Source organism: Sarcophilus harrisii, chromosome 4 (assembly GCF_902635505.1).
Source record: "Sarcophilus harrisii chromosome 4, mSarHar1.11, whole genome shotgun sequence".
NCBI classification, from domain to species: Eukaryota; Metazoa; Chordata; class Mammalia; order Dasyuromorphia; family Dasyuridae; genus Sarcophilus; species Sarcophilus harrisii.
Genome location: NC_045429.1, coordinates 457,156,349 through 457,184,218, shown reverse-complemented (window position 1 = coordinate 457,184,218; position 27,870 = coordinate 457,156,349). Strand labels below are relative to the sequence as shown.

Genomic DNA, 27,870 nt, shown 5'->3' with positions numbered 1-27,870 from the left:
TGTGTAATTCTTCTAAACATGTTCCATATTTGTCATGCTGCACAAGAAAAGGCAGATCAAAGGAGAAAAATGGAAAAAAAACTATCAAAAATAGCAAAAGTGAAAATGCTATGCGTTGATCCACATTTAGTCTTCATTTATTCTTATTCTCTGGATGTGGATGGCACTTTCCATCACCAGTCTATTAGAACTACCTTGAATCACATCATCGTTCAAAAGGGTCAAGTCCATTATAGTTGATCATCACAGAACCTTGTTATGGTGTTCAATGTCCTCTTGGTTCTGCTCACTTCATTTAGCATCAGTTCATGGAAGTTCAGGCTTTCCTGAAATCAACTTTCTCATTTCTTATAGGACAATAATATTCCTTTACATTCATATGCCATAGCTTATTTAGCCATTCCCCAACTGATGGGCATCCACTCAGTTTCCATTTCTTTAATACTACAAAAAGGGTCACTACAAACATGTTTCCCTCTTTTATGAACTCTTTGGGATACAGACTCAATAGAGCACTGTTGGATATGGACAGTTTGCTAGCCCTTTGGGCATGGTTCCAGATTGCTCTCCAGAATACTTGCTTCATTTCACAACTCCACCAATAATGTATTAATGTCCCAGTTTTCCCACATCCCCTCCAACATCATCATTATCTTTTTCTGTCAAATTATCTAATCTGAGAAGTCTAAAATGGTACCTCAATTTACATTTTCTAGTCAAAAGTGATTTAGAGCATTTTTCCCCCACATGACTAGAAGTGTCTTTAAATTCTAAGAAGAATATGAATAAGCTGGAAAGAGGAGGGGAAACCAGAATGGTGAAGAGCCTTGAATCTAGATGTTTATCACTTGAGGAAACTGGTCATATTGAACCTAATTATAATGAATCTTATGAGAAAAATGAATCTGTCTTGATGTATTTAAAGTTCTTTCATGTGTAGGCAGGATTAACTTTGTTCTATTAGGCCAGAGAGGGTAAAACCAAAAGCAATGGGGAGAAATATAAACTTAACAGGACATTGTTCAGGGTGCTGAAGGTGGAACCAGGAAAACTATACACAATGACTGCATTAATGTACATGAAAAGAAAGAAAATCAAATGCTTGTAGTTATAATGAATTCATCCTGGAAAATGAGGGAATGCACTTCTCATTTTCACAAATGAAGTATTAGGGATAGAGAACATTACATATATTGTTAGACTTTCTGGACAGGTTTACTAAATTACTTCCTCCCACTTTTTTTTTTAAGAGTGATAGTTCTCTAGGGATTTGGAAATAAATGATTTAAGAACAAACTAAATAGGTAAAATATTTTTTACCCCTTTTTTGTTACTAACTTCATAGATTGGGAATGTATATATGCTTCAAATAGGTATTAGCAAAATATTTTATAAAGTCTTGTTTTATTCTTGTGGAAAAAATAGAGAATAATACAGTTAATTAGCTTGTATTTTGTCAGCCCCCCAAAAGTGGTCATTGAAGATTTCATGTCAGATTGGAAGGCTTAAAGTAGAGTTCCCCTGATAATCTGTAATAGTTTCCTATTTTTATCAGTGAATTAGATTAAGGCATAGATGCTTGTCCAATTCCCGGGTAACAAATTTTCTTCCCTTTTCTCACAAATTCCAGTACGTTGGAAGGTTTCCATCATACCATCCTTTCCCCAGGAAATTCATCATTGGGAAATGTCATTCTCCTGCAAAATTGAATCTTCCTGCTTCTCACATCTTATTTGTACTCTCTGCATCCATTCATCCCCAAGGCCTAACCCTGTGGCTGCAAAGCAAGGCCATGAATTCCAGGACCTATTTTTAAGACAGAGGCTCAGCACAGTCCTTTATATCCCACCATCTATATTATTGTTAGATTTCATCATATTCCCATGTGCTTCTGCCATCTTTCTCACAACTCTTTTCAGTTTTTTTTGGTATGTTGTCATCCTGCATTAGAGATCAGGGACTTTTGTATTTTGTATGTTTTGTATTTGTATCCTTAGATTTTAGCACTTGGCAATAAAAAAAATATTTATTGACTTAGAGGGATAGTAATATGGTGGATGATAGGAATCAGTAAGATCTAGACAAACTAGAACACTATGGAGAATTTATTTTTGTATTCAGAGTTTAAACACCTATAAAAGAGGGTATTATGAGACTGTGAATCTCTTTCCTACCACTTGCTTTTTAAATATATATATACGTATACATAAATAAATTATATGTGTTATTTTGAAGATTTTTCTTACCTTTTGCTTTCTGAACATGCATTTTAAAAGATGTTTCCGTACCTTTCTTTGGAGGGGGGATTACTATTTCCAATTCTTCCCCATCCCCACAACCCTCCACTCAATTAAAAACGTAGAGAAAAAAATCCATTTTAGTAAAAATACAGATAGAAGATCAAAGAAAGAAGAGCAAAATGAATCCATATTCCTTGCCACAAAATGTGGCCCTTTCTGCAACTGGTGTCTGTCCAGCATTCTGTCAAAAGTAATAGTTTTCCTTCCAGATCTTTTGAAGAGGTGGTTGGTCATTGTAGTGATAAGTTATTAAATCTTTCCAAGTTTTTCTTTACAATGTTGTTGTATAAATTGTTATCCTTGTTCTACTTGATTCAGTACATAAAATGAGATGACTTAGGATTCTCTGAAATCATCTCCCTAAGGATCCCTTATATATAGCTCTTTCCATTTACCCCCATCCAATCCCTTAAACCCCTCCTCCCTATTTAGGGTCAGAATGCCCCTTTTGCTGCCTCACCATCCACTTCTTACCACCTCTGGTCTCATACCTATGTGCTTTCTTGTTGAGTCTGATGTGTTTCTACATCACATTATGTATTCCACTCTCCTTTGCCTACTCCAAACAACTTGCTCACATTTATCAAGCAAGAAAATCCCCAAACTGAATGAATTCTCTTCCTGTTCTTGACTGTCCATTCTAAGGACGGCTTATTCAGAAGGGAAGAAGCAGTGCTTGGGCAAGGACCATGGGAAAATTCCCTGGGTGGCCAGCTAGATGGGATGTAAAGGACCATTCCACACAGGTACCATTAGATGGCAGTAGAATTGCATTAATCAGAGCAATGTTGCTTCACACAGGATTTTATTTTTAGCAAAATCATTGCAATATTGTTAAGGAAAAATTTGCCTGAATTTTAATTCCCTTATTTTGAATTTAGTATTTATAAACAAAAATATGAAATATGAAATGTTTTTAAAATGACCATACATATGAAATTGTCATTTTTAAAAAGTTTAACGTGTGATTTCCTTTTTTCAGTTCATCCCTTTGCCATTTTCAAATCTCTTTGTCTTTATATTTATTATTATGATATGGTTATTATGTCGTACTTATACTCAGTTCTTTCTCCTGCATCACTTCATGGGTTTCTTTTGAACCTATACAGAGGTAAAATTTCTTTTGGATGGCTTATCAGTGACCCATCATTTTCCTAAAACAGTTAGTTCAGCCATTCCCTCAGTCACAGAAGACATGAATTCCTTCCATTTTTTCTATTATGCATAATTCTGTGAGTCTTTTTGTACAAATAGGTGTCAGTTTCCTTTTTATCGCTATTGTCTTCCGAGGTTTGGGACAGAAAAATGTGGTGTATGGGACAGAATATTTCCCAACCCCAACATTCATTTCTTTATTTTATTGGGGAAAGTCCTTATTATCAGGCCAGTTTATGAAATGTCACTATGGAGCTAATCTGTTCTCTCTTGTGTTTTACTTTCCTACTTCCCCACTTTGGTAGCCATCTTGTTTGCCAATACTTTTAGCTATCATTGGGTTTCTGGTTCCTCTTTCATGGCTTCTACTGTCCATGTGGACCACTACTGCTCTATTCATGGCTTTTCTCTCTCTTTTTTTTTTTTTTTGTCACTGCTTCTCCTATGCCTCTTAGGCTTGACATACTAAGCTCCTAAGAATCTAACTCGAATATGACTACATTGTCTCTTCAAGAATTCTGTATAATCAGTCTCATTTATAAGGTATGTGCCCAGCATTTGAAATGTAAAGATGCAGATGTCTCTTTGACCAATGGAATTCAAGCAAGTAAAGGAAACAATGACTTGTTTACAAGTATCTAGAAATTAGAAAATAAGATACACAGGAAAAATTCTAGTAAAGAACCATATTAATTCTATTTGGCGCTAAGTCATCTCTTTAGCCACTTAGTATCAAGGACTTTTGTTTTAGGGCTACAGAATATCAGTTATCTTCACTCCTTTTTCTGAAGCACTAGGTGCTTAGAATTACTTGATTTAGTACTTGGGTTATCCAGGCACCAAAAGGCTGATGTCACAAGGATTAGAAAATTTACTTTTTCTGTTTTAAATTTAATTTTTTAAAAATCTTAACTTAAATACCATAGAAAACATTTCTACATGCACAGAACACAAAAATGGGATTCTATATGAAACCACTTCATACTTTGTGGATTTTTAAAAAATTATATAATGAACACGAACTACTTTTACAACCATCCTGCTTGTTTGTGCTTCCTTCTGAATATACTTTTTTTAAAAGACTCTTTTTAATTGGCCTCATGATTGCTAATCTTCCCCCAACTTCCTCTTTTCCCCTACAATTTACTAAAAAGGGAAAAACTGTTATAACAAATAAGCATAGTCAAGCAAAAAAAAGTTCCATTCAATGGCCATGCCAAAAAATGCATAGCCCTGTACCTTGTGTCTATCACCTCTCTGTCAGGAGGTGGCCAACATGTTTTATCATAAGTCTTCTGTAGATGTTGGTCAGTGCTTGGATCAGAATTCTTAAGTCTTTCCAAGTTTACACACACACACACACACACACACACACTATGTTATTCTTGTATAAATCATTCTTTTTGTTCTCTTCATTCTGCATCATGATATTCATATTACCCAGAATTCTCTAGAATAATTTCTTATAATATGTTGCATTATATTTCTAATATCTCTTAACATATTACTGTATATTAATATACACGTAATATAGTAATATTACATGCTAATATTCCATTATTTTAATATACAATTCAGTCATTTTCTAGTAGTCTAAACAGCAATCTAAAGTTTCATATTAGATTCTAAGTTTCTTTTCATTTTTTCTCTTTTAGTGATTCCTTCAGGATTAGGAAGTTTGTTACTTTTAACTATTCTCTTCATAGTATTATACTCCTTAAGCACTTTCCTTCATTCCCACTTGTTTCCCTGTTGAATTTGATACATTTCTACACCCTCTCTCCCTCCCTTTCTCTCTCTCTCTCTCCTCCTTTATTTCAGATAAGAATGAAATTCTCTGATATCCATTCCCTCACTCCTTCCCTTCATTTTTTGTACATTCTTCTCAGACATTCTAATTTTGAAAAACAGCCAATTCTATGCTCTTTTTTCCTCCTTTGTATCCTAATGTATTACTACTATTATCAAAATAGAACCAGGGTTTCCTTCAGGATCTTTTATGTTATTTAAATTCTTTATTAATCTTTGAAGACATTAAGTATCTAAAGGGACACTTGCTTATTCTCCTGTTAGAATGTTAGCATGGCATCATTATAAATTTAAAATCCTAGTTTTTCTGGAATTTTGTGTTTGTATTTCAATGTTCCTACTCAACTGTAGTTTTTTTCATCAGAAATGCTTAAAAGTACTCTATTCTTGATCCAACCATTCTGGAGACCAAATTTGAATTGTTCCCAAAGGATTAGAAAACTATATGTGGCCTTTGATCCAGCAATACTCCTACTAGGTTTATATATTAAAGAGATTTTTAAAAAGGGGGATTTTTGCGATTGTGCATCTGAACTCTAAGGGAAGGGTGGTGTGATATCTGGCTCCCATTTGCACAGGATCACACACAAAAGGTCAGTTGGGGCTCTGGTTTGGAGCACAGTGGAGATGAGTAGAGGTGTTATAATGGGCATTATGGAGACTGACATGAGACCTTGATGTGGCTACAGTGACTTGAAACTTTACCTGTTCAAAGACTACTTACTAATGGGGATGATTGTAACAAGTCTGATAGTAATGTCTGTTGAATTAAAACAAGGCTGTTTGTTTTTTGGGGAAGGGGATTAGCCAAAGACCTGTAACATTACTTTTAATTCCCTTTCTTGATGCTGGTAACTGAAAGGAACTTTACATGCTTTTCTGTTTCTTTAAGTTGTCTTTATTTTAGATTTTTTTGGGTCTCCTAGAAACTAGGGCTGGTTAGAAGTGATCTGTGACTCACATCTAATAAATGTATGAAGAGGAATACAATACAAATTTCAGAGATGCTTGCTATAAATGATTCTGAGTCAGAGCTTTTAATCTTTTGTTCAAAACACTAGGATTTCATTTCTAACGGGATGAACCAAATGGGAAGAACAATTGATGTAGGTGCTGTGGGTGGACAGGTACTGGCAGGTACTGAGGTGTTCAATTTGTCTAAGCAGTAAGAAAAGAAGTTCGTAACCAGTCCCCAAAGTCATCACACTGACAGATACCCCTCCCAGGCCTGCATCCCAAGGAAATGAGAGGGGGAAAAATTCATAAGGACAAAATTGTCTTTAAAAAAAAAAAAGAAGAAGAACAAAAAGAACAATCCTTTGTTGCAAAGAACTGGAAGCTGAGGGTACTGTTATCTGGGGAAGAGATGAACAAATTAAGGCATGTTAATGGAATATTATTACATCTTAAGTAATAGTAAAATCATATAAAAATGGTTAAAAACTGGTGGAAGAGAAAGATTTTTGTGAGGGGCAGGAGAATGAAGCCAGGAGAACCTCGTGTGAAACACAAGTTTGGTAAGAATGGGGAATTCTGATAGCTGCAATGCGCAGGCGCGATCCTGGGAGCTCCACGGAAGAACCAGGTGGCCCACCTCCCCACCCACGAAGTACAGACTTAAGAGCCATGGAGGGATGAGGAGTGGAGGGATGGACAGGGGCTGGAGAGCAGAGCGTTGTTTTCATTTTTTTCAGGTGGAGGAGAGGAAAAGTCAGGATTAACTGCTTGAAAAGACACCCCCACACAGCCCTTTTCGAAGTGGCTAGAAACTGGAAATTGAAGGGATGCCCACCAACTGGAGAATGGCTGAATAAACTGTGGTATGTGAATGTTATGGAATATAATTGTTCTGTAAGAAATGACCAGCAGGATGAATACAGAGAGGCTTGGAGAGACTTACATGAACTGATGCTGAAATGAGCAGAACCAGATCATTATACACATCAACAACAATACTATATGATGATCAATTCTGATGGACGTGATTCTCTTCAACAATGAGAGGATTCAAATCAGTTCCAATTGATCTGTGATGAACAGAACCAGCTACACCCAAAGAATACTGGGAAATGAGTACGAACCGCAACATAACTTTTCCACTCTGTTATCGTTTGCTTGCGTTTTTGTTTTTTTCTTCTCAAGTTATTTTTACCTTCTTTCTAAATCCGACCTTTCTTCTGCAATAAAGATAACTGCATAAATATGTATACATATATTGTATTTAACATATACTTTAACATATTTAACATGTATGGGACTACCTGCCATCTAGGGGAGAGGGTGGGGGGAAGGAGGGGAAACGTTGGAACAGAAGGTTTTGCAAGGGTCAGTGTTGAAAAATTACCAAGCACATGTTTTGTAGATAAAAGCTACAATAAAAAATAAAATTTAAAAAAAAAAGGAGAATGCCTGGAACACTCTAAGGCACCTATAACTGTGAGGTAACTATTTTCACAGGTGAATTTTTAGGTCTGCAAAGTAGAAAGGGGAGTGTTTGCTAATGCCAAGGAAATCCTTTTTTTTTTTTTTTTTTTTTTTTTTTAAACATCCTAAGCAATCTATGCTTATAATAAATAGACTTTCCATAACACTCTGAATTAAATCAAGCAAATCTAAAAAGAAGAAATCCCAATTCAAGCAATGGGGATCATTTCCTTTATTAGTTCAGCTTCATTTGGCATTGAGCACACACAGATTGTTTTAAGAGGGTTCCAGATGGACAGATGAGCTGGGCCCAAAAGTTAGCAGAGGAAAAAGAGAATGTCTTTAGCAACAATCCCAAATTGTACCCTTCCCCACAACTCGTCTTTTTAATGCAAATTTTCTCCTGGTGATGCAACAGATACAATCCCTGAAGAATCAAAGGAAGAGTGCAGAGGCTCATGGTCAGCCTGAAAGTGGACTGTAAGTGGACATCTTTCCAATGATGACTAAACTGCAGAAATGCTATGAAGAATGCTGGCACAGCAATTGTATGTTCAGAAAAGGTCATGACAAAAGAGGGAGGGATAATAATGGAAGCCTCAGAAGGGCCATGGTAAGCACAAAACCTATAAAGACCTGATGGATCCAGGGTACCAAGCAAACCTTTTATTTAAGATGTAGGGGACAAGATGTACAAGAAGCATACAAAATAAGGCATGGATGGGTGGACTGCTATGTTTACCAGTGATGAGAACGAAAAGTGGATGATGAATCACAAATCCACGGAAATATAAAGCTAATATCTGGTTCTAAAAAGAAAAGAAAAGACACCCACACACGGAGGACAGAAATGAGTGCGGCTGAAGCTTTTATTTTCCATCGGCCGCGGTGGAAGTAGTGGAAGATAAGCCCCCTCCTCCCCCCCCCCCCCCCCCCCCCCCCCCCCCCCCCCCCCCCCCCCCCCCCCCCCCCCCCCCCCCCCCCCCCCCCCCCCCCCCCAGGGAAGGCACGGCAAAGTACCCTGCAGGTAGCCCTGTCCAGCTCGGAGAGGCCGAAGGGGAAGGCCTGGGTGTGGGCCTCCTAGGCCCCTGGGGGGACCCGCGTCTTCTCGGAGGGAACCTCCGGCACCGGGAGCGGCGGCGTCCTCAGGGCCCCCCACATCCCTTTTAACAGAGACACGAATCCTGAATTGGCCAATTTGCTGCCTGTGGGCAGAGTCACAGGCCCTGTTCTTGCCTCGGTTTCCCCATTAGTAAAACGCGGGGCTCGGGCTCATTGGTCCGCTTTAGCGCTACACCCGGGACGCCCGCAGCTCCACAAAGGCGGGAGCGCTCCAGGGGCAAGGCGGCCGCACAGGCCTCTGGGAGATGTGGTCGGGACAGGCCCTCCCCGTGTCACTGAGTCTGGGCCCATTTCTCAGAATTCCGTGGGACACCCGCACCCCTCGAGTCGGACCTAGGAGGAGGCCGCAGAGCGTGTTGCAGGGCGGGAGTTTCCCGCCCACTGGGCTGGACTAGAGTCTGTTAGTCCGTGGGGTAGGGCGAGCGGGAGAGTAGATCCCCAGCCCAGTCCCTCTCTCCGCCTTGGTCATTCCCTCCAGTCCCTATCCCGACTCTCGATCCCCGAGTGATGGGGGAATGCAGGGTGAGCGTTCAGCACATTGCCCCAGTCTCCTCTCAGCCGAGTGGGGGGGAGGGGTAGGCACACTGCGCCTGCGCTGGCTTCTTTTCAATGTTCCCCCATCCCAGCGCCTTCACGCTGAGGGGGCGAGGGACGGTGAGGGAGGCAGTGCTCCTGCCCAACCTCCCGTCCCCTTGCTCCCTCCCCCCTCCCTGAAAGAGTGAGCCACGCCCCCCGTTTGGGGCGCCAGCCCCACCAGCGCAGAAGTGAGGGGGCGGAGGGGAGGGAGTGGGGCAGCCGGGCATCCTCGGTCCAACCCGGCGGTCCCGCCTCCGCCAAAAGCCACGGGGGGGTGTTTTGGAGCGTTCCTGGGAGCGGGCGGGAGGCGGTGGGCGGGAGCGTGGGGGGTGTGTCTGAGGGCGTGCCCAGGTGGGAAAGCCCAGGTGGGAGACCCCGGGGCCTCGCTCTTGGGCGGGGGGATGGTAGGCGTGTGCCCGAGAGTGTTGGTGTCAAGAAGTGGAAAGTGGACCTCTGAGGAAGGCCCAATCCAGTGGGAGGGGGTTTTCAAAGTTGGAGTCCTTGTGGTGGCAGTTGGGAGGGGGGTGGCTAAAAGTGGGTGTCCTTGTAATGTGCAGGGGGGAGGGGGGGTAAAGTCTGATGTCCCAAGTGCAGGTGGGAGGGGTGGCAGTCTTGTCCCTTGAAAAGGGCAGGTGGAGGGGTGGGTAAAGGCTTGTCCCTTGTGGTGCAGGTGGGAGTGGGGGGCCAGTCTGTGTCCCTTGCAAAAGGGAGGGGTGGCTAAAGTGTGTGTCCCTTTAAGGTGAGGGAGTGGGGTGGAATGCTGGTTCCCTTGTAAGTTGCAGGGGGGAGGGGCAAACTGGGTCCCTTGTAAGTGTGCAGGTGGGAGTGGGAGTGGCTAAAGTGCTGGTGTCCCTTGTAAGTGTGCAGGTGGGAGTGGGTGTGGCTAAATGCTGGTGTCCCTTGTAAGTGTGCAGGTGGGAGTGGGAGTGGCTAAATGCTGGTGTCCTGTGTAAGTGTGCAGGTGGGAGTGGGTGTGGCTAAATGCTGGTGTCCCTTGTAAGTGTGCAGGTGGGAGTGGGTGTGGCTAAAGTGCTGGTGTCCCTTGTAAGTGTGCAGGTGGGAGTGGGTGTGGCTAAAGTGCTGGTGTCCCTTGTAAGTGTGCAGGTGGGAGTGGGTGTGGCTAAAGTGCTGGTGTCCCTTGTAAGTGTGCAGGTGGGAGTGGGTGTGGCTAAAGTGCTGGTGTCCCTTGTAAGTGTGCAGGTGGGAGTGGGTGTGGCTAAATGCTGGTGTCCCGTGGAAGTGTGCAGGTGGGAGTGGGTGTGGCTAAATGCTGGTGTCCCTTGTAAGTGTGCAGGTGGGAGTGGGTGTGGCTAAAGTGCTGGTGTCCCTTGTAAGTGTGCAGGTGGGAGTGGGAGTGGCTAAATGCTGTTGTCCTGTGGAAGTGGGAATGGCAGTGAAGGATTTGTTTTTGGATTTCTGTGTGTGGAAGTGTAGATTCAGGGGCATCTGTCTTGTATAAGTACATGTCTGTGTACATGTAAATGAGTACAAAAGATTGTGGATAAAATGTTTGTGTTCTCAGTGTGTAGATTCTGGGCTTTGTATGTTTTATGGGTCAATCTGCAGGTAAAATATGAGTGGGGGAACATATTAATGTTCTGTGAAAGTGCAGATTATGGTGTGTGTGCAAATGGAAGCGGTAGTGAAAAAGTGGGTAGAGTGTTAGTGTTCTGTGAGTTTAAGTGCAAGTTCAGTGTCAATGTGCACATGTAAATGGCAGTGCAAATAGATATGGAAGAAGTGTTTGTGTGGTAGGTGTATAGGCCAGGTGTGTTCCTGATTCCCCATAATCCCTGGGCATCCAGCCCTCGCTCCTTGGATGTCACAGTCCCTGTGTGTGACCTGGGTTTCCCTTCTCTGGCCTGTGGGGGTGCTCAGAGGTCCCATGTCCAGTAGTGATCAGGGGCTGCCCCTCACCCCCCCCCCCCGAACTGTACCAAAAGGTGCAGGTGGCTCTGCCCCGGGGAAGCCTCCTGCCTGGCACTGCTGGGGGGTGGCGAGGAACTCTTGCCCATCCTGCCCAGGGGAGGGAGGGGTAACCCTAGAGGCCTTGCCCAAAGGCTTGGGCAAAGAGAGGTGAACATTGCAGACATGTTGGAGGGAGCAGAGAGTGCCCCGGGAGACCCTGGGGAGGAGTGCAGCAGCTAACACCTCTCGGCCCCTGCTTTGGACTGCACATCCTGCCTCATATTGGCCATCATTGCGGGCCATAAGTTAGTCAGAGATCACTTCCTCACCATCGTGCTCTGCCCTGGCCCTGAAGGGCAGGACAGGCGGGCTGGGGGAGGCTGGTTTCATCTGTGGGTGGTGGCCAGGTAGGTGCGGGCAAGTGGGTGCAAGCAGGGAAAGCTCATCTGCGGTGAAAGGTGGGAGGAGGCTGGCGGGATCCTCGGTGTGACTGCTTTCTCACTCTCCCCTGGACAGGAGGATGGAGGCGGAGGAGGGAACGACATCCAGGAGTCCGATGGCCAGGAGCCTTGTGAGTTGTGTTTCATGTGGCCTGTGTTGTGCCGTGTCTCTCAGGGAACGTTTCTCTCTGGACTCTCTGGTGATCTCTATTCATCCTGAGCCATCTCGGCTCGTCTGACTCAGGTAGTCTCCTCCAGAAGCCTCCGTTGGTCAGTCAGGAGCCTAGAACCTAGAGAGTGGAATTGGCAAAATTTAGAACCAATGTACTCAATTCAAAAAGCAGTTGTCATTCTGATTGTTGTACTGGGTGAAGGCGGAAGTCAAACATTAAATATAGATCAGAACATTTGGTCAGTTAACGTGAAAGGTCCTTTCTTCTAACTCAAGATAATTTTTTCCCTAAAATTCAAAAAACCTGTTTTAAGTTCTTCTTATGTTCCAGACCCTGGACATACCCAGTAAAAAAAATAAACTGCCCCTCCCCTCAAAGACCTGGCATTTTATTGAGGGCAGTGTTACAGGAGCCACCTGCTAGTGGTTGCTGGGGATCTAATTATGACCAGCACAATAGATCCCTTCATGTGAGAGGATGATAAATTCCCTCTTCCCTCGGATTTATTTCATTCCCAATCCACAAGCAACATCTGCCCAGCAGTCAAGGCTCATTTGCAGTTCTTTCAGGGGTGGTATGATTCACAGCCAGGAGCTTTCCTCCCTGCTCCTTAATGGTGCAGTCCCCTTTAACCTTTATAGGCTTTCTGGGTTTTGCACTTAGGTGTGGTCCTTAATAGGGATGCATCTATATCCAGATAAGCAGGGGCTATGCTGGACCCAGCTCCCACTTAAGCATTGCATTTTTGGGACATTTATACTTAAGAAATGGCCAAAGTCAGGGCTTGATTTATTGTTTTGCTTAAGTTTATACTTAAGAAAGTGCCAATGACACAAATTAAAACCAAAAGTATGTGTTCATGTATCTCTCCCCCCCCCCCCAGATCTGATATTCTATATTTACCGGCAATATCGCTGTCTGTATTACTCTAGAAACATCTCGAGCTCAACAGATGAAGTCGCCACCAGACTAGAGGGTAATGATCACTGCAGCCGCCACCGTAATAATAATAATGATGAGACCCGGTATTTGCATCATATTATAGGGTTTGCAGAGTGCTTTCCAGCCAACAGCACCCAGTGCTGATCAGAGACCACCTTGAGAGAATAGGGAAAGGTGGGGGCAGGAGAGTGTAGAAGAGGAATGGAGGAGGAAAGGGAACAAGAATTGGGGAAAGACAGAAGCTGGACTGGTTTGGTACCTGGTGGTTCTGGGGTTCTGTGTTCAGCTTGCTGACAGGCAAACCAAACTGATGGACCAGAGCAGGTGACCCAGCCTGGGAAAGTATCTGGACATCATCTGATATGGTGTACACTGGATGGAGGAGAGATATCTATATTTGAGAAGATCTGGGGAGCCCAGCCTCTCAATGTGTTTGAAGGAGTGTCTCAAAGAATTAACAGATGGGCTTGGCCCCCAAAGGGGAACACTGAGGGAAACTGCAGAAGGATGCAAAGGAAGGCTCCTTGCCCGTTAGATGATAATGATCAGCAGTTTCAGAGCGTGCTTTACGATATAATCTCATTTGATCCTCCAAGGACGCTGGGAGGTCGGGGCTCTTAGAATCCCTTTGAGTAAACTCAGACAACAGGGTTCGGTGACTTGCCTACACACCTCTGGTTACAGGATTTGAACTGGGTCCTCCAACCTGCAGGCTTGGTGCTTTGTGTGCTGTTGGGCTGCCAACTACTCACCTCTGGAAGTGGGGCCACCCCTTTCTGTAGGTTTTGAAGCAAAGCCGGAGTCTGCCCCTTGTCAGAAATGTGTGTGGTGAAACCTTAAGTGGGCACGGCTTGGACTGGCTGAGGAGCACAGGGAAAAGCAGGTGGGGAGGAGGGCACGGGTGATGGCTGAGAGATCAGAGGTCGCTTGGTGGTCCAAGAGCAGGCACAGAATGGCAAGGCAGAGGAAGAGGGCCTGTCAGTAGACAGATCAGATGAGGAATTATGGAAGGCAGGATCAAAGAGTGACCATCTTTGTGTGGGCAATGGGATGGGGAGGAGGAGTAGTTTATGGCAAAAGTAGAAGATCTGGAAGGAAAAATGGGCATCTGAAGGACTCATTGTGAGTGTCAAAGTCCCCTCTGTGAGGGCAGGAGTTGGGAAGGAGAGAGACTACAAGGGCCAACACTCACTGAGGAAAGAAGGGTGCTCCTGGAGGTCTGTCAGCAACCAGGATTCTGATTCATGGTGGGTGTGGACCCTCAGAGGACACTGAGGTTCCGATGGTTAATGATAATCGTGGTAGGGGAAGAACTTGGAGAGGATGGGGGGAGCCATGAGTATACCAACCACTGAGTCCGGAGAATGAGTAAAAATGCAGCCAGAGCTGGAGAAGATGGCTGGGGCAGCTGCATCCCCAGGACTGGGCAAAAGGTGGAGAAGGTGGGGCTGGGGTGGAGACACAGCCCAGCCTTCCAGAGCGCTGTCTCTGCGGTGGGACTGTGGGGCTGGGTTGGAGTAGGGGGAATATTCAGGACTAAGGCATTGGACAAGTGGGAAATGAGGATCTGATGCCTGCGGGGGTTCACAGACTTGGGACGGGAGAGTGTGACTGTGGCCCAAGGTGGATATTTATTGATCATTAAAGGAATTATGAAAAAATGCACAGCACTGCCCCATCTGCCACTCTTCTTTAGTTTTCGAAAATAGCTCCTTATAAAATGATGTGATGACTTATCATTTCATAATTGTATCCATTTTAATGTCTAATATGATGCATGTCAAAGGCTGTCACTTTCATAAGCTTTTGCTTATTTTAAGTTGAAAGAGGCTCTGAGACCAAAAAGTTTGAGACAGGCCATCGAAAAGCAAAATCCACCATGACAAAGTGTCCTCTGCTCTGCCGGCACGTCCCTGACCAATGCTCAGCCAGAGAGTTCCCTCGGATTCCTTCTGCCGAGCGGACGTCCTGAGGGACGTTGTCCTTCAGGGTTGGTCACGGTCCAGGAGGGTTTCCAAAGTCTCCCTTGGATGTGGGGATCAGTGACTGGCACTCGGCAGAATCTCCTAAGAGATCTGGATCTGCCCGCTGCCCCAAAGGAAAAAGCGCTGTCCATGGTGTCTGGGAGGGCCACATAAGGTGCCCCATGGGTGGGTAAGACAGAGACACTTAGAGGGCTGATCCTGGCTCAGCAAGAATGTATTTCCTTCAGGCCTCGGTGACCTTCTGGGACGTGGCTGTGGATTTCACCAGGAAGGAGTGGAGGCTCCTGGAGCCGGCCCAGAGGGCCCTACACAGGGACGTGATGCTGGAGAACTATCAGAACCTGGTCTCTGTGGGTAAGTGTGGCTGTGCCCGTGACTCGGGGTCTGGGGATGGGTGTGCCAGGCTGCGGGTGGTCAGAGACAGTGTGATCCTTCCTCCTCCTCAGACAAAAGAAGTCCTACGAGCTCCTAGTGTTGTCCCTGAGGCTGCAGGCTCTCTACTCTGGAGTCTGCTTCCTCCAGGAAGCCTTCCTTCCCACTCTTGTCTGACTTTGTTCTGCATGGAGGATTTCCCTCTCTATGTTGGAGTCAGCAGGGGCCAGGCCTGTCTTGGCTAACCTACTCTCCAGTGTTCCCTGAGACAGAGCAGCCCCCCTCAGGTACAGGGATGCTCTATCGCAAGAGTTCCATCAGAAAGAATGTGTTTATTCCTTTAGGAGGATTATATTTACTCCAGGAACTGGCCAAGTTTCCAGAGTTAACACAGGCCTGCCATGAAGTTTATTAATGAAAGCACAGAGATCAGCTAATCCTTCTAGTGCTCCCTGAGATTTTATCAGATAAGTAGGAGCACATTTCAGAGTTCTCAGCAAAAAGAAGTTTCACAAAAGACATGGCTGAGACTTCCTTAAGGTTCCTACTCACTAAGATTCCTTACAGCAAGTCGGTAGAATTTAAAAACTGTCCCAGGGAAGATGAAGGATCACAGATCTAACCATGCTAGTCCCCGGGAAGCTCCAGGAGTCTACCTCTTTCATTAGTAGTGATTCTGTAATTAACTTGGGTTATGTTTCTTGCACTAAGGTTTTATTTTAAATCTATAAATGTAGATTTTCTATTTTCAGTTTAGTCGTAAAAATCATTTGACTTATAAATGAATAATTATTTTCCTACATGATAATGAAATTTGGGGTTTGGGGGGTCTTTTTTGGTTTCACTTTATTCTGTTTGCCAAAAAAAAGTAAAAAAAATAGTAAAATACCTGTTGATAAAATGGTAGTGACTATAATCTGTTTGCAAGGTGATTTAATACCACACAATTAAAACAAATTACTATGTAGGGGGAAAAAAGGAAGCTCCTGGGCCCTTACTGTGGCCCCTGGAAGCTTTTTGGGCTAGCCCGGCCCACCCGGCACGTCATACCCTCTTAAGCCTGTCCACTGTTTCAGGATCCACACTGTTCCATGTCCTGTTCCTCCCCAGAATTACTGGGAATTGGTGTGGTTTTATTTTTAAAATTTTATTGATTTTTTAAAATGTCACCAAACTTTTGCCCAAGATCTTTCTTCCTTTTTTAAGAGGGGAAGCCAGTTACTGCATTGGAAAAGTTTGGAAATAGAGACTCTTTCACATCAGGGGATTCCCACTTTTGCAAAGGACTGAGTAGAAGTGGGGGCATCTGCTCCCCTTGTCTTGGCAGTGCGTCTGTTCTTTGTGACTTTGACTCAGTTTTTCTGTGGTGGAGGCCCATTGTCAATATTGAGAGTCTTCTTTTCGTGGGTCTGTTTGCTCTTCTCTTTTTGTCCCTTTTATTCTCCCGCTTTCACGCACAGCAGCCTGTGTAGTCATTCTACCAATGGGTGAAGATTTTGTTTTAGTTCTTGGCTACCATAAAGCACTGCCATTCCAAATTTTGTGGTATAGAAGAAGATATTATTCTTATCAGTGACCTCATTGGGTTATGTACCCATATAATCTGTGTTAAGGGTGTGGACATTTTAGTTACTTTATTTGCATAAATTCAAGTTAAATTCACAGCTTTTACTGATTCACAGCTTCATCAGCAAAGCAATAGTGTGTCCATTAGCACTAGATGATGTAGTACCTAGACAACTGGGCCCAGAGTCAGCCCTGAGTTCAAATCCCATGCCAGATACTTACCTGCTGTGTGACCATCATTTACCTCAGTTTCCTCAGTATAAAATGAGGGCAATGGTAGCATTTTTTTTTTCTGAGAGGAGTTGTGAGAATCAAATGAGATAATGATAACCGTTAGTTACTCAGCACAATTATGTGTAATGGGGATACGCTAGAAGCATTCCCAATAAGATTAGGGGTAAAACAAAGTTGTCTAATATGACCACAATTATTCAACATTGTACTAGAAATGTTAGCTTTAGCAATAAGAAAAGAAAAAAAATTAAGGAATTAGAGTAGGTAATTAGGAAATAAAAGTAATTTTTTTTGTAGATGATGTGATGGTATATTTGGAGAATCCTAGAGAAACAATGAACAACTTTAGCAAAGTTACAGGATACAGAATAAATCCACATAAATCATTGGCATTGCTATATGTTACTAACGAAGTCCAGCAGCAAGAGATAAAGAAATCCCATTTAATATAATTGTAGATAATATAAAATATTTGAAAGTCTCCCTGCCAAGAAGCCAGGAACTGTATGAACACAATTACAAACACTTTTCATACAAAGTAAGATATAAACAATTGGAAAAATATCAATTATTCATGGGTTGGCTAAGCTAATATACTAAAAATGACAATCAATCCTATCTAAATTAATCTAATTCAGTACCATACCAATCAGACTGCCAAAAATTACTTTATAGAGCTAGAAAAAATAATAACAGTATTCAACTGGAAGAACAAAAGGTCAAGAAAAGCAAGGGAATTAATGGGAAAAAATGCAAAGGAAGGTGGCCAAGTTAGACCTAAAAATATATCATGAAAACCATTTGGTACTGACTAAGAAATAAAGTACTGGATCACTGGAATAAGTTAAGTATACAGGACATAAAAGTCAATGACTGTAGTAATCTACTGTCTGATAAACCCAGACTCTTGCTTCTGAGATTAGAATTCACTTTTTGACAAAAATTAAAAATAATATGGCAGAAAATAGGCATTGACTAACATCTCACAGCCTATACCAAGATAAGGTCAAAATGGGTTCATCATTTAGACATCAAGGGAAATACTATAAACAAATTAATAGAGTAAAGCATAGTCTACTTGCCGGATTTGTGGAGATGGGAGGAATTTATGGCCAAAGAAGAACTAGAGAACATTATGAAATGCAAAATGGATAATTTTGATGACACTAAATTAAAAAGGTTTTGCACAAAGTCAATGTAACCAAGACAAGAAAGGAAACAGAAAGCTAGGAAACCATGTTTACAGCCAGTGTTTCTAATAAAGTCCTCATTTCTAAAAACATACAGATATGTCAAATAAATGTAAAAAGGCAGTCAAGTAATACATCCTTTACAGACCATATGATGTAATAAAAAATAATGATCAATTCAAGGGAACACACACAAAAGACAAAGGCTCAGATTCTAGGATGAAATCCTAAATAATGAATAGGATAAAGCACAGATAATAGAAACAATGAATAAGTATGTGAAACAATATTCCCCAAATTTGGAATGCAGCTAAAGTAATCCTCAGAGGGAAATTATATATTCAAAAAGATATGTTAACAACACAGAAAAGGAGTCAACAAATAAACTGAAAATAAATATGAAAGAGAAAAGTTTTAAAGTTAGAAGCAAAATAAAAAGGACAATTGAAATAACTAAAAAAAGCTGATCATTTGAAAACATTGACAAAATTGATAACATTTAACCAAATATGTGATGACTGAGTTAGCACCCTGGATATCTTAGAATCAGCTAGAGTCAGGATAAGCGAAAGTCCTTGGTCTTTATTCTTGGTCTTTAGGGGTAGAAGTGAAGGGAATGGATGCAGGATCTCCACGACCTCCTTTTTCCTCCTCTACTGCCAAAGTGACTCTGGCTTGTCTTACTCCAACCCCTAATCCTTCCCACAAGTCTCTGTATACACCAAAAGAGTGAACCAGCACAGAATAGTGGGAAGGGCCATTTTCCAAACATATGTTAATAGAGTATTGTCCAATCGGTAATTAGCCTTAAGTGCTCCGTTGTCTGACCTTGGTGCATCAACTAAAGAGTTTCAGCCCTTTACAAACATAGTCATTTATTTTCTTTTTACTCAGTTGTCTTTATCTTAAAAGATTGTTGATTCTTGGCATTGATTTGTGTATTTTTGGTGTTTGTGTGTCTAATGACTAAGACAATGAATTGTGTATAATAGCATATAATTGCCTATTGATTGAGAGTCCTGAATCTCAATTGAATTAAAAGAAATTGCCTTTTTTCAAAAATATTTATTTTTACTAGCATTTAATCTCTTCCTCCCCATTGAACAATTTAAATAATCAAAACAAAAAAAATACTTATAATGGATTTGTATGATGCAGCAAAAACAAATCCCTAAATTGGTTGTGTTCAGAAATATGTCTTCTGGTTCTAGAAGGGAGGGAAGATGTTTTGTCTTCATTTGCCCTTCATTCTGCTGAATTCATGTTGTACCATTGCATCAGTCTCGGTTCTAAAGTCTCCCAAACCTGTTTTTCTTCATAGCTGTGTTGTTACTGTATACAATTGTTCTAGTTCTGCTTACTTCACTCTGCATCAATTCATTCTTCAAAAATTGTCCATTTTGTCATTTCCTGTTATACAGTTATGTTTACATGCCATACTCTGTTAAAGAATAGTCTTAGCATGAAGTTGAGGAACTAATTTCATTCTTAGTCTAATTTAGATTTTTGATTTATACTTAAAAAGATCTAGGATGTGAAAGTTCATTGGTGGTGACAGAACTCATCCATTTATGATGAACCATCCTGTGTGATTCTTTTCTATTGATATGCCACGGGAGGGTCCACCTTACATGCCAGGAACCTGCATCTCTTTCTCCTGATATTGAAATTGGTTATTTATCAGCTCTTGCTCAGACCCACTGGGATCTTCTATTTATTTTCCTTTCTGTAAGCCCCTCCTTTTTTAAAGATGCTTTTTAATATTCATTTTTAATACTAGCTTTTTATTTTTCAAAACATATGTAAAGATAGTTTTCAACATTCACCATTGCAAAACTTTGTGTTCCAAATGATTCTCCTTCCCTTTCTCTCTGCCCCCTTCCTTAGCAAATAATCTATATAAATTAAACAAGTGCAATTCTATACATTTCCACATTTATCGTGTTGCACAAGAAAAATTAGATCAAAAGGGGGAAAATGAGAAAGAAAAACCAGGCAAACAACAAAAATGGTGAAAATGTTATGTTGTTGTAATCCACACTCAATTCCCATAGTCTTCTTTCTGGGTTCAGATGGCTCTCTCCATCGCAAACCATTGGAATTGGCCTGAATTGTTGAAAAAGTCCAAGTCCATCCCAGTTGATCATCACATAATCTTGTTGCTGTGCACAATGTTCTGGTTCTACTCACTTCACTCAGCATCAATTCATGTCTCTCCTGACCTCTCTAAATTTATCCTCCTGATCATTTCTTATAGAACAATAATATTCCATAACATTCATAGACCATAACTTAATCAGCCATTCCCCAACTGATGGGCAGGCACTCAGTTTCCAGTTTCTTACCATTACAAAAGAGGCTGCTATAAACATTTTTGCACATGTGGGTCCCTTTCCTTCCTTTAAGATCTCTTTGGGATATAGGCCCAATAGAAACGCTGCTGGGTCAAAGGGCATGCAGAGTTTGATAGCCCTTTGGGCATAGTTCCAACTATTCCTTAATAATACATCAGTGTCCCAGTTTTCCCACATCCCCGCCAACATTTATCATTATCTTTTTCTGTCATCTTAGCCAATCTGAGAGGTGTGTAGTGGTATCTCAAAGTTGTCTGAATTTGTATTTCTCCAATCAATTGGGATTGAGAGCATTTTTTCTTAGGTCTAAAAGTGATTTTAATTTCTTCATCTGAAAATTGTTTGTATCTTTTGATTATTTATCAACTGAAAAATGACTTGTATTCTTATAAATTTAAATCAAATATATTTTAGAAATGCGGCCTTTATCAGAACCCTTGGATGTAAAAAAAATTCCCCAGGTTTTCTGCTTCCCTCCTTATCTTGGCTACATTGGTTTGTTTGCATGAAAACTTTTTGATTTAATATAATGTGATATTCACCTTTAAGGAAGAACCCTGTGAATCAAACTGCCAAAAATTATTTTATAGAGCTAGAAAAAATAATAACAAAATTCATCTGGAAGAACAAAAAGTCAAGAATATCAAGGGAATTAATGGAAAAAATATAAAGAATGATGGCCTTAATAGTACCAGATCTAAAACTTTAGTATAAAGTAGCAGTCATCAAACACATTTGGTATTGGCTGAGAAATAGAGTGGCGGATCAGTGGAATAGGTCAGATATACACATGACCTAGTAATCAATGACTGTAGTAATCTAGTATTTGATAAACCTCAAACTTCAGCTTCTGGGATAAGAACTCACTATTTCACAGAAATTGCTGGGAAAATTGGAAAATAATACGTCAGAAACTCAGCATAGAGCTACATCTCACCTCCCAAACCAAAATAAGGCCAAAATGGGTACATGATTTGAACTAACGGGTGATACCATAAGCAAATTAGAGAGCAAGGTGTAGTTTACCTATGAGATCTTTGAAGAAGGGAGGAATTTATGACCAAAGAAGAACTAGAGAATATTATGAAATGCAAAATGAACAACTTTGATTACATTAAATTAAGAGGTTTTTGCACAAACAAAACCAACATAAACGACATTAAAAGGAAAGCACAAAGCTAGGGAAAAAAATTTATAGCCAGTGTTTCTGATAAAAGGCCTTTCTTTTTCTTTCTTTTTCTTTTTTATTTATTTTTAATACACATTGCTTTATGAATCACATTGGGAGAGAAAAATCAGAGCAAAAGGGAAATAACATAGGAGAAAAAAACAGAAAAAAGAAGTGAACATAGCATGTGTTGATTTACATTTATCTTCTTAGTTCATTTTCTGAATGCAGTGGCATTTTCTGTCCAAAGTCTATTGGGATTGCTTTGTATCGCTGAACCACTGAGAAGAACCAAGTCTTTCACAGTTGATTATCACACATTCTTGTTACTGTATTTAATGTATTCCTGGTTCAGATCATTTTGCTCAGCATCAGTTCTGTAAATCTTTCCAGGCCTTTCTAAAATCAGGCCGATCATTATTTTTTATAGAACAATTATATACTTTTATTCCTTCATAGACCACAATTTGTTCAGTCATTCCTCAATTGATGGGTATCTATTCATTTTCCAATTCTTTGCCACCACAAAAAGAGCTACTACAAACATTTTTGCACGTGTAGGTCCCTTTCCCTCCTTTATGTCCTCTTTGGGATATAAGCCCAGTAGAAATACTGCTGGATCAAAGGGTGTGCACAGTTTTATGGTCCTTTGGGCATATTTCTGATTGCTCTCCAGAATGGTTGGATCATTTCACAACTCCACCAACAATGTATTAGTGCCCCAGTTTTCCCACATCTCCTCCAACATTTATCATAATCTTTTCTTAGCCAATCTGAGCAGTGTGAGGTGGTACCTCAGAATTGTCTTAATTTGCATTTCTCTAATCAATAATGATTTAGAGAATTTTTCTTTATGACCATAGATGGCTTTAATTTCTTCATCTGAAAATCATCTGTTCATATCCTTTGACCATTTATCAACTGGAGAATGACTTGTATTCTTATAAATTGGACACAATTCTTTTTTTTTTTTTTTAATAGCCTTTAATTTACAGGATATATACATGGGTAACTTTACAGCATTAACAATTGCCAAACCTCTTGTTCCAATTTTTCACCTCTTACCCCCCCCCCCCCTCCCCTAAATGGCAGGATGACCAGTAGATGTTAAATATATTAAAATATAACTTAGATACACAATAAGTATACATGACCAAAACATTATTTTGCTGTACAAAAAGAATCAGACTCTGAATTATTGTACAATTAGCTTGTGAAGGAAATCAAAGATGCAGGTGTGCATAAATATAGGGACTGGGAATTCAATGTAATGGTTTTAGTCATCTCCCAGAGTTCTTTTCTGGGTATAGGCTAGTCATTTCTATTACTGCTCCATTAGAAATGATTTGGTTGATCTCGTTGCTGAGGATGGCCTGATCCATCAGGACTGGTCATCATCTAGTATTGTTGTTGAAGTATATAATGATCTCCTGGTCCTGCTCATTTCACTTAGCATCAGTTCGTGTAAGTCTCTCCAGGCCTTTCTGAAATCATCCTGTTGGTCATTTCTACAGAACAGTAATATTCCATAATTTTCATATACCACAATTTATTCAGCCATTCTCCAACTGATGGACATCCATTCAGTTTCCAGTTTCTAGCCACTACAAAAGGGCTGCCACAAACATTCGTGCACATACAGGTCCCTTTCCCTTCTTTATAATCTCTTTGGGATATAATCCCAGTAGTAACACTTGCTGGATCAAAGGGTATGCACAGTTTGATAACTTTTGAGCATATTTCCAAACTACTCTCCAAAATGGTTGGATTCGTTCACAACTCCACCAACAATGAATCAATGTCCCAGTTTTCCCACATCCCCTCCAACAATCATCATTATTTTTTCCTGTCATCTTAGCCAATCTGACAGGTGTGTAGTGGTATCTTAGAGTTGTCTTAATTTGCATTTCTCTGATTAATAATGACTTGAGCATCTTTTCATATGACTAGAAATAGTTTCAATTTCTTCATCTGAGAATTGTCTGTTCATATCCTTTGACCATTTTTCAATTGAGAATGGCTTGATTTTTATAAATTAGAGTTAATTCTCTATATATTTTGGAAATGAGGCCTTTATCAGAACCTTTGACTGTAAAAATATTTTCCCAGTTTATTGCTTCCCTTCTAATCTTGTCTGCATTAGTTTTGTTTGTACAAAACTTTTCAGTTTGGTATAATCGAAATTTTCTATTTTGTGATCAGTAATGATCTCTAGTTCTGCTTTGGTCATAAAGACCTTCCCTTCCACAGGTCTGAGAGGTAAACTATCCTGTGTTCCTCTTAATTTATTAATAATTTCATTCTTTATGCCTAGGTCATGAACCCATTTTGACCTTATCTTGGTGTACGGTGTTAAGTATGGATCAATGCCTAGTTTCTGCTATATTAGTTTCCAATTTTCCCAGCAATTTTTATCAAACAGTAAGTTCTTATCCCAAAAGCTGGGATCTTTGGGTTTGTCAAAGACTAGGTTGCTATATTTGTTGACTGTTTTATCCCTTGAACCTAATCTATTCCACTGATCAACTAATCTATTCCTTAGCCAATACCAAATAGTTTTGGTAACTGCTGCTCTATAGTATAGTTTTAGATCTGGTACAGCTAAGCCACCATCATTTGATTTTTTTTCATTAATTCCTTGAAATTCTTGACCTTTTGTTTTTCCATATGAACTTTGTTGTTATTTTTTCTAGGTCATTAAAATAGTTTTTGGGAGTCTGATTGGTATAGCGCTAAATAAATAGATTAGTTTAGGTAATATTGCCACTGCCCTATCCAAGAGCATTTAATATTTTTCCAATTGGTTAGATCAGACTTAATTTGTGTGAAAAGTGGTCTGTAATTTTGCTCATAAAGTTTCTGATTTTCCCTTGGCAGATAGATTCCTAAATATTTTATATTATCAGTAGTTACTTTAAATGGAATTTCTCTTTGTAACTCTGACTGTTGGATTTTGTTAGTGATATATAAGAATGCTGATGACTTATGTGGGTTTATTTTATAACCAGCAACTTTGCTAAAGTTGTGGATTATTTCTAATAACTTTTTAGCAGAATCTCTGGGGTTCTCTAAGTATACCATCATGTCATCGGCAAAGAGTGATAATTTGGCTTCCTCATTGCCTATTCTTATTCCTTTAATCTCTTTCTCAGCTCTGATTGCTATAGCTAGCGTTTCTAATACAATATTAAATAGTAACGGTGATAGTGGGCAACCTTGTTTCACTCCAGATCTTATTGGGAATGGTTGCAGTTTGTCTCCATTACATATGATGCTTACTGATGGTTTTAAATAGATGCTGCTGATTATTTTAAGGAAAAGTCCATTTATTCCTATATTCTCAAGTGTTTTTAATAGGAATGGATGTTGGATTTTATCAAATGCTTTTTCTGCATCTATTGAGATGATCATATGGTTTTTGTTAATTTGGTTATTGACATGGCCAATTATATTGATAGTTTTCCTAATATTGAACCAGCCCTGCATTCCTGGTATAAATCCTACTTGATCATAGTGTATTATCTTGGAGATGATTTTCTGTAGTCTCACAATTCTTGATATATTTTATAAATGAGGTTCCTCTGGTCCTTTATAATGAAATACACCAAGTTTTAATATGTCTTGACTGACTGGCTCCATGATATTTGAATTGATTCTTTTTAACTGTTTGAAACATCTATCAGATCTTTGGAGAAGGGAGGGATTTATGAACAAAGAACTAGAGAACATTATGAAATGCAAAATGGACAACTTTTATTATATTAAATTAAAAAGGTGTTGTACAAACCAAATCAACTCAGCCGAGATTAGAAGGTAAGCAGAAAGTTGGGAAAAAATTTTATAGCCAATGTTACTGACAAAGGCCTCTCTTCTAAAATATATCACCTCATACCTCTCAGATTGGCTAAGATGACAGGAAAAGATCATGATAAATGTTGGAGATGTGAGAACACTGGGACACTAATACATTGTTGATGGAGTTGTGAAATGATCCAGCCATTCTGGAGAGCAATCTAGAACTATGCTCAAAGGGCTATAAAACTGTGCATACCCTTTGATCCAGCAGTGCCATTACTAGATCTGTATTCCATGGAAATCATAAAGGAAGGAAAAGGACCCACACGTGCAAAAGTGTCTGTAGCAGCTCTTGTTGTGGTGGCAAAGAACTGGAAAATGAGTCGATGTGCATCATTTGGGGAAGGGCTGAACAAGTTGTGGCATAGGAATGTTATGGACTGTTATTGTTCTATAAGAAATGATGGACAAGTTGATTTTAGAAAGGCCTGGAAAGATTTCTTTCCATGTTCCATGTTCCATGAACTGATTCTGTTTTTTTTTTTTTTATTTAATAGCCTTTAATTTACAGGATATATACATGGGTAACTTTACAGCATTAACAATTGCCAAACCTCTTGTTCCAATTTTTCACCTCTTACCCCCCCCCCCCCCTAAATGGCAGGATGACCAGTAGATGTTAAATATATTAAAATATAACTTAGATATACAATAAGTATACATGACCAAAACATTATTTTGCTGTACAAAAAGAATCAGACTCTGAATTATTGTACAATTAGCTTGTGAAGGAAATCAAAGATGCAGGTGTGCATAAATATAGGGACTGGGAATTCAATGTAATGGTTTTTAGTCATCTCCCAGAGTTCTTTTTCTGGGTATAGCTAGTCATGAACTGATTCTGAGTGAAATAAGCAGAACCAGGAATACATTGAATACAGTACAGTAACAACAAAAATGTTATGATGATCACCTATGAAAGACTCGATTCTTCTCAATGGTTCAGTGTTCCGGGGTAATCCCAATAAGCTTTAGATGGAAAATGCTACCTGTATCCATAGAGAGAATTAAGAACACTGAATGCAAATCAACAAATGCTCTGTTCACTTTTTTTCTTTTTCTGTTTTTTCTCTCTCATATTTTTTCCCTTTTGTTCTGATTTTTCTCTCCCATCATGATTCATAAGGAAATGGGTGTTTTTTAAATGAATATACATATATAATCAGAAAAAAAGGTTTTTTTTAAAGGAAGAGATCTGTAAGCATTCAGGAGTTTGGCCCAATCATCCACAGCCATGGCTGGGTGGATGAAGAGGGTTCTTTGCTGTGGTTACCACTTGGATTTAGACACACAACTTCCAGGCTTTGTCTGCCAGTGTGTGTCTGAGACATTGAAAATGGATGACCATGTTCTCTTTGGAGGACAGAGAGTGCTTCAGAGATGCTTTGTAGCAGTCTCTGGCCTTCAAGGCTGCTTCTGCTGCTGCTTTTTTAAACAAAATGAAACTTTTTAATCAAGAACACAAACTATCCAAAGACACTCTTGGAAAGGACAGGCATTTACATTATTTACCAACTTTGGAAAGCCTCACTCTCCATATAATCTGTTAGTTAACATTGCAAAGATTTCCTGTGTGCTTATGACAAAAGTGAGTCATCAGTTCTTTGTGGACTAAGCAGTGAAAGAGCACGTTCCTGTATCCTGTCAGCCAAGCTTGGGAAGGCTTAGGCTAGTTCCACCCCTTATTCACAGGCATCCTTCAGGAAAGTTGTTCTATAAAAGCCTGTTCCATTTGGAAGGAAGGCTGCTGCACTCTTGCAACTAAAACTGACCCAGAATAGCTCTGAATAAAGTGTCTAGTGAGATGTTTGTACAGGGACAGATAACATTTCAGTTTAATGTCAAAAATATTGATAGTTAAGTGAATAAAAAAAAAATTCACAAAGACCAGCTAAATACAAATGAAAACTGCATCAAGTTACACAGTCCCTCATTTGCTCCGGTCTTGTTTTCTTCCCAGTGATGGATTTTGGTACATACATATTTATCACTTTTCTGTAAATGGGTTATTCAAAGAATTGTCATTTTTTTCCTTATCTGTCTAAAGTTGAATTGAAGAAAAAGTGAAAGGCAAAATTTATAAGTGTGAGTTTGTGTATACATATGTGTATATATATCTTACATATTATATATATACACATATGTTTATATATGTATATATTTTTAAAATCTTTAAATTTTAAAACTATATTTATATTATTTTATTTTATTCTATTTATTAACATATTCTATAATATAATTCTATTCTAAATATAATTTTATTTAAATAAATTTATTTTATTGTTATTATATCATTT

At 40.1% G+C, this 27,870-nt stretch overlaps 1 protein-coding gene across 1 annotated transcript in view; it reads left to right on the top strand.

The window, feature by feature from the left end:
* The first annotated feature begins 14,457 nt into the window (after window positions 1-14,457).
* Window positions 14,458-27,870, top strand: part of LOC116423498 (zinc finger protein 260-like) — a 29,415-nt gene continuing 16,002 nt past the window's right edge. The window contains exon 1 of the mRNA XM_031968201.1: window positions 14,458-15,188. Within this exon, the coding sequence (XP_031824061.1) occupies window positions 15,047-15,188 (142 nt within the window). The 5' untranslated portion in view covers window positions 14,458-15,046. The remainder of the gene's footprint in view (window positions 15,189-27,870) is intronic.